The 15,753-nt window shown below is 39.0% G+C and overlaps 1 protein-coding gene across 1 annotated transcript in view; it reads right to left on the bottom strand.

Moving 5' to 3' along the window:
• The window catches only part of ADORA1 (adenosine A1 receptor), a 54,640-nt gene that overhangs the window by 29,829 nt on the left and 9,058 nt on the right, over nucleotides 1-15,753 (bottom strand). The window contains exon 2 of the mRNA XM_026680856.2: nucleotides 10,288-10,664. Coding sequence (XP_026536641.1) covers nucleotides 10,288-10,625 — 338 coding nt within the window. The 5' untranslated portion in view covers nucleotides 10,626-10,664. The remainder of the gene's footprint in view (nucleotides 1-10,287; nucleotides 10,665-15,753) is intronic.

The raw sequence follows: 15,753 nt of genomic DNA, 5'->3' as shown, positions 1-15,753 counted from the left end.
AAAATAAAATATAAGCTGAATAGTCAAGACCTTGTTGATGATCCAAGTTCTGTAAAGGACCTTTGAATACTCATCTCTAATTATCTAAGTGCTAGGGCCCACTGTAACTACATAGCCAAAAAGGCATTAAGAGTTGTTGACTTAATCCTATGTAGCTTTTTCTCTGGTAATATCACACTACTAACTAGACTATACAAAACATTTGCTAGACCAATACTCGAATACAGCTCATCAGTCTGGAACCCACATTACGTATCTGATATTAGCACAGTTGAGAAAGTCCAGAAATATTTCAAAGAAGAGTTCTCCACTCCTTGAAATTCTAGACCTAGAAAACCTTGAATTATGCGTCTTCGGTCTGATCTAAGTATGGTATATAAAATCATACATTGCAATGACTTACCTGTGAATGAATACTTCAGCTTCAACCATAACAACACAAGAGCACACAATAGATGCAAATTCAAGGTTAACTGCACCAAACTTGATTGCAGGAAATACAACTTCAGCAACAGAGTGGTCAATGTCTGGAATACTCTACCTGACTCTGTGGTTTCTTCCCGAAACCCCAAAAACTTTAACCTTAGACTGTCTACTATTGACTGTCTACTCACTGTCTACTTTAACCTTAGACTGTCTACTTAGACTGTCTACTCACCCCTTTCCTAAGAGGTCTGTAGGGGGCATGCATAAGCGCACCAACATGCCTACCATCCCTGTCCTATTGTTTCTTTTATTTTTCTTATATGTACCCATTTCATGTATTCATAACTATGTATATACTTATACCTATTCTCTTGTAAGTGATTGACAAATCAAAATAAATGGTTTGAAAAAAAAAAGTACAAAAAGTTGGCCTCTTCACACTTAATAGAAAACCTGAAACATCTTCAGGAAAATTACATAGTTTGAAGGTTTCAGGATTCTTTGCCCGTAAGCACACTTCAACATTTTTTTTACAGGAAGCAGAAGGCAAAGTATAGATGAATTTTTTTTTTTTTGGAAGTTAAGGTCTTAATTTAAATGACACTTCTTATTATGAGAATCAGTTTGATGTGGCAGCTAAAGAACTAAGTGAAGAATCAGGAGACTGTGAATTCTAGTCCTGCTTTAAGCACAAAGTCAGCTGGGTGACCTTGGACTAGTCATTCTTTCTCAGCCCTAGGAAGGAGGAAATGGCAAACCACTTCCAAAAACATTGCCAAGAAAACTGCAGGGACTGTATTCTAGGAAGGTGCCAGAAGTCAACCCTGACTCAAAGTACCATTCTTTTTTTTTAAGGCACCAAGATTTGCAGGTTGCAAAAACACTAGTTTTAAAGAGAAATAATTTTAAATGAATTGAAAATAATGTAACAAAGCATTGTTGCCCATAGTTTGCACATAAATACAAAATAATTTTTGCTTCCCAGTTGCCTCTAATCAAACATGATTAGCGAACCCAGAACAGACGGGGGGCCCTGGCCGTCAATGAGGGCTCTCTAAAAGGGCGCCAGAGTAAATGCTGGGCTGCAAGGAATATAAATCCTTTCCTGCCCCACTCATCCAGTCAGGAGCTGCACAGCAAAACCAGGAGGAACCGCAGCCCTCTCCGCAAGACGTACCTTTGGGACAAGCATGGAGATGCATGACTGACAATCTCCATAGGCACTCTAAACAAACAGCATTTTGTGCAGATTTCAAAACCAAGAAACTCCTAACCATAGAGTATTCTCCACTGTGAGGAATAATCTATCCTCTATAATTACTGACTGAATGTATAAAGGCAGATAGATAACTCCACAAAGCATCCATACAAAGTCTTTTTTACTGGTTCATCAGACATCCTCAATATAACTTACAGTTATGTCAAGAATCATCTCAATGTCCAACTCCTTTGCATAGCTGACTTTCTGGTGTAAAAGGATTGTGATCTTTCATCCCATAATAGTGCAGCAAAGGGGGAGAGATGCCAGCATGCTGCTGGGGTCCGAGCAAGAGTGGAAACCTCCCCAACCCACCATTAGCAGGTCAATTCAGTGACCAATCAGGATTACAGATGGTGGCCACATGACATGGACTACATTTCCCAGGATACCTTAACTACATTTACCATGATGCATTCCCTTAAGGGGACAGCTCTCAATTCCTAACTATCTCAATTCCTATTACCTATAAACTGTCTGAACAGCACAAGGAGTGATGTCTCTTTCTTTTCATTTTCAGTATTTTTTGGAAATATTCTTTCTACATTAGACTGCACCATTCTGAGATGTGTCTCTTTCTCTCTTTTTGTGCGTGTCTGTGGTTATGCACACTTCAGGGAGTCTCTGAAAATTGTTGCCATCTATATTATCTCATCTTTCTTTTATGTTGGGGCTGAAGGGTGGCTTTTATTTTATTTCCAGGATACATCTTGTTATCCTTTTCCTCAATCAAGAGGTACAGTTTTTTGAGCTTCTAGCTGTTTTGTTTCAGACAATGAGACTCCATATGGATTTCCTGCAGGCATGGCAGAATTTAGCCAAAAAAACAACAGTAGAGAGATGCATGGGGGGGGTTTGCCCAAGAAAACATTTCCTTGTATTTACATCCCAAATATGCAAAAAGACAAATGGGCAAGGATGTTCCTGTTTGGGAGGCTTTCCTGACAGAGGCTCTCCTCCCTTCATTTCCAATCACTTCGATTTAAAAATTGGACCCTAGAGGTGGCATGCTTTGTCAGCAGCAAAGGAAGATAAAGATAAATTGTACGCATGAATATCCTTGTGTTCATATATTTGGAAGAGAGAAATCATCCAGTAAATGAAATAGCTAATTTTATTCTACTTGAGGACATCTCTGTTCATAAACCTTTATAGAAAATGTGGGGTCACATGCAATTTCAAACCTCTTTTTGTGACCTACAGAAATGTTTGCAAACATGGTCAGCTTCTTCTTGCTCTGACGCAAGCGAAAAAAACAGTACAAATGGCCCTAATCATACCCAACGATGTGTTAAGTTCTTGATCATTTTGCATTATCATGACATATGGTAGCTATCAATTTTTCTCAAAAAGTGTGGTCCTTGGTCACCCAAAACCTTCCCAAAGCATCTTTGGAGATTATAGAATAACAATGTTGGAAGTGACCTTGTAGGTCTAGTCCAATCCCCTGTTCTATATTATTCCAGACAAATAGTAAAGTTTCTTTAAAAAAAAAACCAGTGACAGATACGCACAACTTCTGGAATTAAGCTGTTCCACTGATTAATTGTTCTCATTGTCAGGAAATTTCTTCTTAATTCTAGATTGGATCTCTTGTCATAAGGTTCCATTACTTACATCTTGCCTTGCCCTCAGGTGCTTTGAAAACATCCTCTTCTCTGTGGCAGCCCTTCAAACGTTGGAAGAGTGCTATCATGCTAAAATGTCCTGTGTTCAGAATAACAAGTGCACTAAGGGTCCTGGTGTTGCCTCTTTCCTCTTCACAGTGTTGAACAAGAAACCTTCTGCAGTTTCAGGACTTCCTTCTGGGCCTTTTTATGGGACAATTGTTTCAGGCCTCAGAGAGGAAGGAGTTCTCATTCAAAACGTGCTTCAGTAATTGAAACACTCAGATGGATTGGTTTCTTCATTCAAGGCACTGATTCATCAAATAAAATATAACTTCAAATGCTCTTTCAGTAAATACATTTTCCTCACAAACTCCTTCAAACCAAACAGGACAGACACAGACTTCAGAGGATAATTAGGACTGCAGAAAAAACAATGGCTACCAACCTGCCTTCCATGGAGGACTTCTATACTGCACGAGTCAAAAAGAGGGCTGTGAAAATATTTACAGACCCCTCACATCCCGGACATAAACTGTTTTAGTTCCTTCCCTCAAAATGATGCTATAGAACAACTAGACACAAGAACAGTTTTTTCCCCGAAAACCATCACTCTGCTAAACAAATAATTCCCTCAACACTGTCCAACTATGTACAAAGTCTGCAGTACTATTACTGTTAATCTTCTCATCACTCCTTATCACCCATCCGCTCCCACTTGTGACTGTATGACTGTAACTTTGTCGCTTGTATCCTTACGATTTATATTGACTGTTTACTAGTATGATTCGATTGCTTATTGTACCCTATGACTATCATTAAGTGTTATACCTTATGATTCTTGACTCTTGACGAATGTATCTTTTCTTTTATGTACACTGAGAGCATTTGCACCAAGACAAATTCCTTGTGTGTCCAATCACACTTGGCCAATGAAGAATTCTATTCTATTCTATTCTATTCTATTCTATTCTATTCTATTCTATTCTATTCTATTCTACTCTACTCTACTCTACTCTACTCTACTCTACTCTATTCTATTCAAAGGACAAAAAACAGTGGAGAGAAAGGGATCTTGATATGGGATACAGGAAGGAGACAGTACAGGGCAAATTAACATCCCTCCATTCATGGGATTTTACAGAAAAAGACCGGACAATGTTGTTACAACTGATCAATAATCAGAAAGAGGGTAACGGGATAATTCCTACAGCTGCCAATTAGAAAAGTCATCCACAATCTCACAGGAGACACAACACAGCTCTTGGAATCAGCCATCTGCCAAATTTCAATTAAAGGCCAGTCAAGCCAAGGAGCTTTACTCTACTTCTATCTTCATTTACATGGAACACCTGGAGGCAGAGCCATTTTCCCCCCTCTCTCATTAAGCAGCTGCCCCACTGTGTTTACTGTAGTTGCCATGTGACAGATTCTTAAAAGGCATCCATCTCTCACTGCAGGCAGCCAAGTCGAAACTGATATGACACTCTGGCTGGAACAAATACTCAGGAAGGGAAAGAAAAATGCCCCCCTCCCAAGGAATCAGCAGAAGGGGAGGAAAGAAAAAGCAAAAGGAGGAGAAAAAAAGAAATTTAAAATTTTGCTAGACTATCTTTTTTACCAACGTTTCTCAACTTCAGCAATTTTAAAATGTGTGGACCTCAATTCCCAGAATGCCTCAGCCAGCATGGGGATTCTGGGAGTTGAAGTCCACACACCCTGAAGTTGCTGAGGTTGACAAAAGATAGTCGAGCAAAGTGTGTCTTTTCCTAATGTCTGCAGCACACAACCTTGTATCAGGCTAAAAATAAAAGTAGTTTAGGAGAACAGAAACCTTATTGCAACAGTAAGTCAAATTTTTAGGAGCCTATCTGCTCAGGAACACCAGAAGTTTGGAGGAAAAAAATATGTCACAACTGCAAAGATGAAACTTTACCCCTTTTATAGCAAATTTATTGCAGATTGCTTTGCAGATGTTACCCAGGCAAAAAGAGAGAGAGAGAGAGAGAGAGAGAACAGAGCTTCAGTCTCATGGTCAGGCATATCTGCTTGTCTGGTCAAAAGACTTGAGATGGTATCTGGATCTTTGATCAAAGCTCTACCTGTTTTTATATTTAATTACACGAGTTTTAATAGGTTTGATCTCCCTACAGACTCCCTTGCCTTAAACTTCCATTTCTCTCTCCCTTTGTCTTTGCCATGCTGACTTAGACTGATCATACCTAAAATCCAAAAGTTCAAGAGGGCATCAAATTGCCCATTCCCACCAATTTGTATGTGGAAAGGAAGACAAAAAAGTCAAAATGGTGACCACACCTGAACCCCTATCTCTTTTTATGTGGTCCACCTTGACTCTTCGGGGATTCCAACAGATCCACTGCCTACTCCCTCTTTATTGTATCAATGCTTTTAACTACCTTCCTTTTTCACTAGAAAAAGGAGATATGAAATTTAAACCATCTTCACTTCCATTTAATTTCCATAGAGAAGTGAATACATGTTTTTAAGGCTATGATTATTAAGTTGCCATTCTCAAACCTGATCTGAAACAAGCAAGTGATAATCCAGCTGGCACTGCTGCTGACCTCTGTTTTTCTTTCTCAATTATTTGTTTCCAAATGTGATTGAAAATGAGCTCCACCAGTATATTTCTACAAACAGTTCTGCTGTCTTGTGTAGTTGCTGTTTCTGACTCCCAGGCAGAAACATTTATGGCATGTCCATAAATAACATTGGCGTGGAAGCTTTCTGACAAGTGGTGGGGAGAAGATGGTGTGGAAGAAGTCAGCAAACAAATGATTGCTTCTCTGACCACTGTCTTAACCCATGTCAAACTTTCTCTGGTTTTACTCATTAGGAGCCCCAAAGGTTGTTGTGCTGCTGATTATCAAATATTTCAGAGCGGACAAAAGGCATGCGTGTTTATGCAGGAAAAAAAAAATCTCTATAGAAGTTACACCACAGATTGATTCAAATGCAGAAGAAAATTAATGTTTCAAATTCTGCTCTGATGATCTAAGCCACGTGATCTGGGCAGAGAGAACTTTGCTGTTTTTACTTTATATGCATAGGGTTTTTTTTTAGTGCTGAGATCTGGATCAAGAATAGAAAGAAGCCAACCCCTATTATCAGCATCTCTTCCACAACCACCGATAAGGTGCCTACTGCAAATAACCTATTCTCTCCTGCAAATAGTGAAGGGCATGCCAAAGCAGCCCAGCCTTATAAATGCGGTCAAACAGTTTCATTGACATCTGTAGGACTTGGCAGCAAGAAGCAAAACTGGACACAAAGCAACAGGCATTCTTGTGAATAAGGCTGAATTTCTAGGTGGAGTCTGTACAGGACTCTCTGCTTACTGCTCTACCTCTTGTACATGCTGGCCATGAGCAGTGGGTCACTCTGATCCCTTTCTTCCTCCCTTCTCAACCTACAGGGCTACATTGTCAAATTTTGGGAACAAGTTGTGAAAAACACCCTATTTTTAAGGAAAAAACCCGGGGGGGGGGGCATAAAAGATCCAAAGGCAGCCCCCAAAGTCACCTTATCAGTACCAGGCCTCCAGTAACCATCAGAAGCCCCCCCCCCACCTCAAAAAAGTAAACTGGATCAAGGGAAACTCAGGGTTGAAAGGTTATCTGCCTTTCTTTTAGAAGAATATTATACTCAAATCATGTCACTGTCTGGGCAGAAAGAACCTGAAATTCAAAAAACTGAAAGGAAAAGAAACCAACAATATGAATTTGTTCATAAGTTTGATTCTTAGAAATCTGGTTTCAATCCTTAGTTGTTCAGTCATGTTTGCAATACTCACTTAGATTCACCAGAGAGAGAGTGTTTGTGTGTGTGTGTGTTCAAATTAGTCAAGATGGCAGCTGCAGGGTTGTACAGATGAACACATGGCCACCGCCACATTCTTAATTTTTTTAGACGGCCCACCTGACCTTATGGACATTCCTGCTCATTAACTCGTCTTTTCCTTGGTTTTAACAGTAGAAGCATCACAAATTTCTCCACAAATGGAATTGAAGAACCATTCACTTATTTTAAAACATCAAACAGAGGAGCAAGTGAAAGTATTCAATTCCACATGTGGGCGACTTTTAATCTCTCTCTCATTCCACTCGTTTTCCAAAGCTTTGGTCTGATATGACATTGTATCCATCTCTTTCAATCATGTAGAGGGATAATGTTCCACCACTACTGAAAGGTCACCGTGAACAGCACAAACAAATATTTCCATGGACAAAGAGACCTTCATCCTTTGAGAGTCATGACATGTAAAGCAAAGCTCATTCAGGTAAGCTCCTGAAACTGGACTAAGCTCTATTGCCTGAGGCTAAAATGTGTCTGGATATGAGTCATCATTCTTGGGATTGCAGTAGCAGCCAGGCGCACTGAAAGAGCTTCTCCTGAGTTTCTCCTACTATCATGCCATCTGCAGGTTGCACACAGCCAGGCAAAGACAAGCTCCAAGCAGCACCCAGTCTAAGGAAGAGAGAGAGATGGAGAGAGGGAGGGAGGGAGGGAGAGAACGAACACTATACATTTGAGAGAGAGCACATGACAAGGAAAGCACTTGTCTTTTTGTTGACATACACAGACACTTTCTCCCAGTTTTCTGCTGTGAAGAATGTCTTGCCTTCCTGTTTCAAAACAAATCAGCAAAGCAATCTCTTATAAGTCTGAAAGCTACTAGTTCTATCCCTCCCAGGAGAAGATTGATTAGTTTCAGGATAGGTGACTAACATTTAAGCCATTCCCAGGTGGACAGCCAGTGAGAATGCCCTTGCCTGTGGCTGACTAGATTTGCTCTTCTCTTTATGTTGCCAATCAGAAATCTCTTTTTTTATAACCATGCCTTCTGGTGGAACCCCTTTTTCTTTCCAGAGTTGTGCGTACGAAATCCTTGCAGCTGTTAATATGTATAACATGATATATCTATCTATTTTATTGCATTTTTGTGTTATTATACCTAATAAAAAAGTTTCCGGATTAAATTCAGTTTTCTGATTCATGATTTCTTCTAGCCATTGTCTAATTGTACTCCAATATTTTTTCACCTCCTGGAATGTCCACCAGATATGAAAATAAGTGCCCTTTTCTTTTCCACATTTCCAACAGCTTGGATCTGAGTTAAACATTTTTGCCAGTCTAGTGGGAGGAAGGTGCCATCTGTAAAATAGTTTTCCTACATTAAAAAAACTACAACTGCTAAATTTCTGCAGACAAGCAGACTTTAAAGATCTGGAAACCATCTATTATTATATAGATAAAATCACATCCTTTTGTTCAGGGTTAATTAATGCATGATAACATGCTTTTCTCACCCACACATTCAAAAGGATGTATTTGAAAGGATAGTGGCATGTATTTTTTTAATCTGGCAGTTATATATCCTATTTAATTGATACTGATATGTTTTCCTTTACAGAATGATTAGCACTTGGGAGAATAATTTATTTGCTCCTTAACCCTACACCAGTGCCAGTAAATATCAATTTATTACAATTTGATCCCAATCCTCCATACATTTTAGCTTCCTCAATTTCCTGCATCAAATAAATTTGGCTGCAAAATGAAGACTGAAATTGTTCATACATATTCATAGTTGCATATAGTACATCAGTTATTGCTTAGTTGTACTTGGAAGAGGAGACTGACCAATGTGTTAAAAAAAATTTATCTCTGACCTTAAACATATTTTCATCATTGTTCTCTTCCTAGTATGATTACTTCCCTATCATCCAACCTGGGCATCCTTTGTTCATTCTTTGTTCAAGAAACTCACTAGTCAGAATACAATTAAAAATATTCTGCCTCCCAACCTCATAAAGAGTCACAGAATCCTTCTCTCAAATCAGACACTCGTATTCTTATTATATCTGGATCTCCCAATATTTCCTATCTGAATACTTTAGAAAATCTATACAGTACATAAAATAATCAGAACTTAGAATAATCCAGGCTTAATACTTAGGACATAATATGCCAAATACCAGAAGACCCAGAAATCAGAACAAAGCCAATGTAGGGGATTAGGTGCTTTCAGGCAAGAATTTAATATCTCAACGTGGTACTTCATTTATGAATTTTTAAAAGGGTTAGGGTGCAACATCATTATCCATTTATAACAATACATTTTTCCACTGAATTTTCTGTATGTTTACCACAATATTCCATTAAGGAATACAAGAAGGAATAGCTTCATCATATTGTCATTTATTTGTAATATAGGTAGTCCTTGATTTATGACCAAAACTGAGTCCAAAATATCTGTTGCTTAGTTAGGCAGTTGTTAAGTAAGTTTTGCCCCATTTTATGACCCTTCTTGCCACAATTGTTAAGTGAATCACCGCAGTTGTCAAGTTAGTAACACAGCTGTTAATTGAATCTGGCTTCCCAAATTGACTTTGCTTGTCAGAAGGTCACAAAAGGTGATCACATGACCTTGGGACAGTGCAACCGTCATAAATATGAGTCAGTTGCCAAGCATCTGAATTTTGATCATGTGACAAATGAGAATGCTGTGATGGTCGTAAGTGTGAAAAACCATCATAAATCACTTTTTCAGTGCCATTGTAACTTCAAAGAATCACTAAACAAAATGTAAGTCAAGGACTGCAGGTATTAGCTGCGGTCGATCAGAAAATAACCCAGGACTGGCGGGTGTATAACCAACTCTTGTCTCCCCTGATTACACGAACCTAATTTTAATTTTTAAAATGTTTTATGTTACCAAAAATATGCCTTTCTTATTTTCATTTCTTTTTATTTATATAGAAAGCACATGTAAATCCAATGGTCATCCATGGATTGGACAAATTTATTAACGACTTTATTAACAAAGTTCAATAAAACATCCTTTTGAAAAGAAATCATTCTTGACAATTTTAAAATTTTGGCTCCTTGCTGTGCAATACAATCTTAGAGATGTATGAAAAAATTCAACTTCCATCTCTGACTAAGACTTATCTCTCAGGCTCTAGCTCTTACCGGATAGGGATCTTGACTCGGAGATAGCGATCCACGGCAATCGCCAATAATGCCAAAATGGAGCTTTCGGTGAGGATGAGGAGAGGACATATCAACCCCAGGCATTTGTAGAAATTCATTGTTGGTGCTTGGTAGATAATGATGGCCAGAGGAATTGCAAAGGTTCCCACAGCTGCGTCTGCCACTGCCAGAGACACAATAAAGTAGAAGGTGGCATCCCGGAGAGACTTGTTCACTTTGACAGCCCAGATCACCAGGATATTCCCGGGGATGGATACAAGGGCAATCAGCACCTCTATGCAGATATAAGCAGTCTCGAATTTCTTGTCCTGTGACATGATGTCCTGATGCGCACTAGCTGCAGACTCTTAAATTGCCTGAAATGATTAATGTAGACATAAGATACGGTCAACAATAGCTACTACAGAATTTCAAGCTAGCCAGTTACTTTATAGAGCGTGGCACAAAAATATGAACAAATATACACATTTTTCACAATCTCACAAGCAAATTTTACAAGGCAAAAGAGTTTCTGGTGAAGGGGAAGTCTGTATTTTAAATCCTGCACAATTACGGCATTTCGTTTAAGCGGCCCTTCTCCAATTTGTTACCAAGAATGTCACATATTGAATATGTAATATGAGTCAAGCTACTGCACAGAAAAAAAACTTGTATTCCATCAAAAAGATTGCTACAATTAAGGCTGGGTTCTTTCTCGCTGCTTCATTTGATCCCAACCATTCTGTTCAGCAATCATATAGAGTTCATCTGATAACATGACCATTTCTGAACATTCCTGATTCACAACAACAGCGAAACCTTCCTTGAAGAGATCACTCTTCTTGAATGCATGCACATATACTGATATCTGCAATATTGCGACTTACAGTATTTTGCATCCACTCTACAAAATTGTTACCTCCATGCCTTCAAGAACAAGGAAATTCCAAAATGCAACAACTCTTTGGAAGGACTTCTTCACATGTCTGCTTGCCTGAGAAAACTCCACACTCAGAAAAATAATGCAGGGACTGGGGCGTGCAGGTTTATCTCCCAACAGTTTTTGTTTTTTTTTACCAATTTGATTCTTGCCTGACTGCATTTAATGGCGCTTCTGTTATATTGGTATCGTAATCCCAACTAGGTCATTGTGGTGTAGTGGTCTTAGCGCAGACAGAGTGGGGAGACCTAGATTTTAGTCTTACTTTACACAAGGAAGCTAGCTGGATGATTTTAGTTAGACCAGTCATTCTCTCTCAGCTTACTAGGTGATTGAAAGCCACGTATCTATCAACCTACACCAGAGCACTGTGGTAGATTACTGTCCATGATTTTCAATAAATGATCCCAAGTAGGCGCACCTTAGAAGTCATAGATTTTGAACTGTAAAAACAATTCACTAACCCCATATATATTTTAGCACCAAGCAATATAATTAATTAAAAGAAGGGAAACATATTCAGATATGTAAAAGTCAACAGACAAGAACATTCAAAATATGTAATTGTAGGGGGAGGCCCGTGATTCAGCTAAACATCCAAAGCCAAAGATTATGGATAACTGATATACATAAAAGTGTTCTTTATGTTTATGAGGATAATGAAGAAGGCTAGTAGGTGTTTCACCCAGTAGTAGGATTCAATTTTTTTTTACTACCAGTTCTGTGGGTGTGGCTTGATGGGCGTGGCAAGGGAAGGATACTGTAAAATCTCTAGTCATAGGTGGTATTTGCCGGTTCTCTGAACTACTCAAAATTTCCACAACTGGTTCTCCAGAACTGGTCAGAACCTGCTGAATACCACCTCTGCTTTGACCCTATGCACAATTATTACTTCAGGGGTGTCCAAAAAGTCATAGTGGTTGCTACAACCACACGATTGAACCCTTGTTTCTTTTTTGCATGCACTGCATTACTTCAAAGAAAAATTGAGAACCCTTAAGATTGTGTATAAACTTGTGCATTGTTGATCTATGGAGTTGAGATGTGCTACTTTTTCAGGATAAAGGCCCTCACATTGCTTTTGAATGGAATGCCTAAGATAATAGTATCAAAAAAATAGATACGATATTTAATTCCCCCCCACTTCATATGTATATTTTATTTAACTAAAAGCACTTCCAAATAATGGATTTACATTTCTCCAAAATAAGCTCACCACCTACATTATCTCACACTGTCTGTTTTCTCAGGCAATTTATTTCCAGCTCAGTTGCAACATATCCCAAATCACAAAAGTGGAATCTTTTCATTTGTATGTTGAAACTCTACAGAACCTGTCAGCATAACATTATTCTGTTGGCGGGAAGTTGCTTCACTGTACCTTCCAGATCTTGGGCTCAAGCCAACGTCTTCCTCCTCCTCTCAGACGTTTGGCTGCCATGGAGCTTTAGCAGCTTTGCATTTCCCCTTCCCCAATAGTATTGTTCTGCTTTCATTACTAGGTAAATACACACTGTTAGGTATAACATTGATACCAAATATGGTTTGGGTGAATAAATATATAAAACTTAGATATCATGGTTTAAGTGCTTATCACTTTAAGCACAATGCAGCAGGCAATTAGCCGATTAAGGGTGCGGCTAGAAGTTACAATATAAGGAAGCATTAGAAACTGGAAAGCTTACTGTGATTTACTGTCTGACTGTAACTGTGTGCTGCTGCGACTAACTGAGATTACTGACTGTGAGTGCCTGTGACTGAACTGTTATTGTTTGCTACTGTTTGCTGATTTACTGCGTAATTCTACTGAATATCCAGCGTTTGTTTCTCTGGAGAGTGAAACCGGAGGAGGAGAAGATATCTTTATCGGCTGATAAAGATATTGCAAGGACTCTTAACTTGGACTATACTAGTGAGTCTTACTGGATGGAAATACTGTGAATGACTTAATGGACTGAATGACAATGCTTAAACTCTAACTGGATTAAAAACTATTTAAACTACAAACAGTGTTTGTGTTCAGTGTGTGTATACTCTGGGGCCCTTCCGCTCTCCTTTGGCTTCCTGGCTTGACTACTGCTGCAATACTCTGCTAGGGTTAATCCCCAAACCCTAACATTGGTTATGGGCCCAGCAGCATAGTCTAACTAACCAGGATATAGCAGAGAGAGTTGGTGTGAGTTGCACATTACTGTAAAAACAAACTGTTTTAATTAGTTTAAAATAGTCAAAATATCTGAAGAGCAATGGCACAAGTAAATTTGTCACAACTGTCCATGATATCCAGGCTGGATGGAACAAACTATGTTTCATGGTCAATGAAATGTAGTTTACTTCTACGCAAAGAAGGTTTGTGGGACATTATAGCAAACCCACCAGATGTGAGTAGCTGGGATCCTGCTAATGATGATGATAACGAAAAGTTACAAGACTTTAAACTGAAGAATGAGCAGGCTTTATGCATCATAGGACTGACTCTCTGTGATCAGCAGCTTGTCCATATTCGTGGAGAAGAAAATGCTGCAAACTGCTGGGAGAACCTCAGGAAGATTTATGTTCGGGACAGTGTAGGAGCACATATAAATCTTACACGGAAGCTTTTTCGAACGCATCTTCAGAGGAATGGAGATACTCCGCATCGAACTCAAAACCCGTCTAGACAATGGAGAGAAGGACCTGTACATTGACTACCATGCTGACTGCATCAAAAGTAAGACACGCAACCCAATACCCAACTTTTACCCTCAACCACTACCCTACCTCAACCACCTACCACCACCCACCATCACCCAAAACTACCCACCACCCACCATCACCCAAGACTAGGCACGCACGCCCCAACTACCTCAATCCCAACTGCTGCGGACTTAAATGCAAACTACTCAATGCAAGAAGCCTCGTGAATAAAATACCTGAATTTCTCATCCTCTTAAATATGGCTAACTTCGACATTATATTTGTCTGTGAAACATGGCTCAATGCATCTCTCCCCGACTCCATTACCACAATAAGAGACTATCATGTTTACCGATCAGATCGTGAAAATCGTCGAGGAGGTGGTGTTGCTATATTCTATAAAAATCCTTACATCTAAAAATATCCAAGTTACCCAGGAGCTTGCCCTTCCTGAAACCATCATCTGTGAACTATCCTTAAATATCACAATTGCTTTCTTACTATGTTACAGAGCACCTGATTATGACATCGAACATATAAACAAGCTAAATACACTACTAACATGGGCTACATCCTGCCCATACCCTTTTATCTTTCTCGGAGATTTCAATCTACCTCATATTGACTGGACCCTAAATAATTGTACAACTGAAATCATACACACAACCTTCTACAATGCTATTACAAATCTAGGTCTTGAACAACTAGTAACCAACAACACTAGACTGAACAACTGCCTCGATCTCATCTTCTGCAATAGTTTGAATTTAATTTACCGAATACAAACCAAAGAACCCTTTTCCAGTAGTGATCACAATATGATTGACTTTTGCCTCAACATACGTCCACACAAAAATCACCTCAACGATGTCATCCCTAGTTGTAACTTCAAAAAGGCAACTATGATCTTATAGATAACGATCTCTCATCCTCGATTGGCAATCTCTATTCACTGGATGCAATACTGTTGAAGACCATTACAACATATTTTTACTTGAAGTCAAAAGAGTCATCAAACTATATGTTCCAACAACAACTCCAAAAACAAAACAAAAAGCAGATTACCCATATCAATAAGGAAACTTCAATCCAAAAGAGATCACTCTGGCGGAAAAACAAATCTGGTCACGTTGCTAATTTCAAAAACCGATACAAAAATGTATGCCACCAGATAAAGACCGAATGCACCAATTACCACATTAAACAAGAGGAAAACCTTCTAAGCACCAATTCCACCCGTGCTTTTTACAATTTTGTAAACAACAAACTAAAAGACTCAAGGTCCATCCCTCCCTTGATAGGACCTGATGGTAAAGACTGCAGCGACGACACCATTAAAGCCAACATCTTTAACACATTCTTCGCTCAGTGTTTGTAAACAGTAATGGATCATGCCCAATGTTTCCTAGCCGTACCACAGACAACAATAATGATCTAATACATATCGATTTTACAGTAGACAACGTTGAAAAAGCACTACGCAACCTAAAACCATCTCTATCTATTGGACCGGATGGAATATGTGCCTACTTCTTAAGAAAACTATCCGCTGCCATAGCCAAACCTCTAAGCATAATCTTTGAAAAATCTTTCAGAACCAGCTCCTTGCCCAACCTATGGTTACAAGCCACAGTCATTCCCATCTTCAAAAAGGGAGACCCAAGCCTAGTTGAAAATTACAGACCAATCTCCTTATGCTGCGTCACCTGTAAAGTCATGGAATCAATTATTAACCAATCCATCATCCTCCATTTAGAGACAAACAACCTACTCTCCAATAAACAATTTGGTTTCAGGAAAAAACTATCCTGTAATCTGCAACTCTTACACTGCAAAAACATATGGACTAC

This window comes from Notechis scutatus, chromosome 3, assembly GCF_049901735.1.
Source record: "Notechis scutatus isolate UNSWTSFEM ecotype Mainland chromosome 3, rNotScu1.2, whole genome shotgun sequence".
NCBI classification, from domain to species: Eukaryota; Metazoa; Chordata; class Lepidosauria; order Squamata; family Elapidae; genus Notechis; species Notechis scutatus.
The sequence above is the reverse complement of the archived record's forward strand: the minus strand, read 5'-3'. Positions and strand labels throughout refer to the sequence as shown.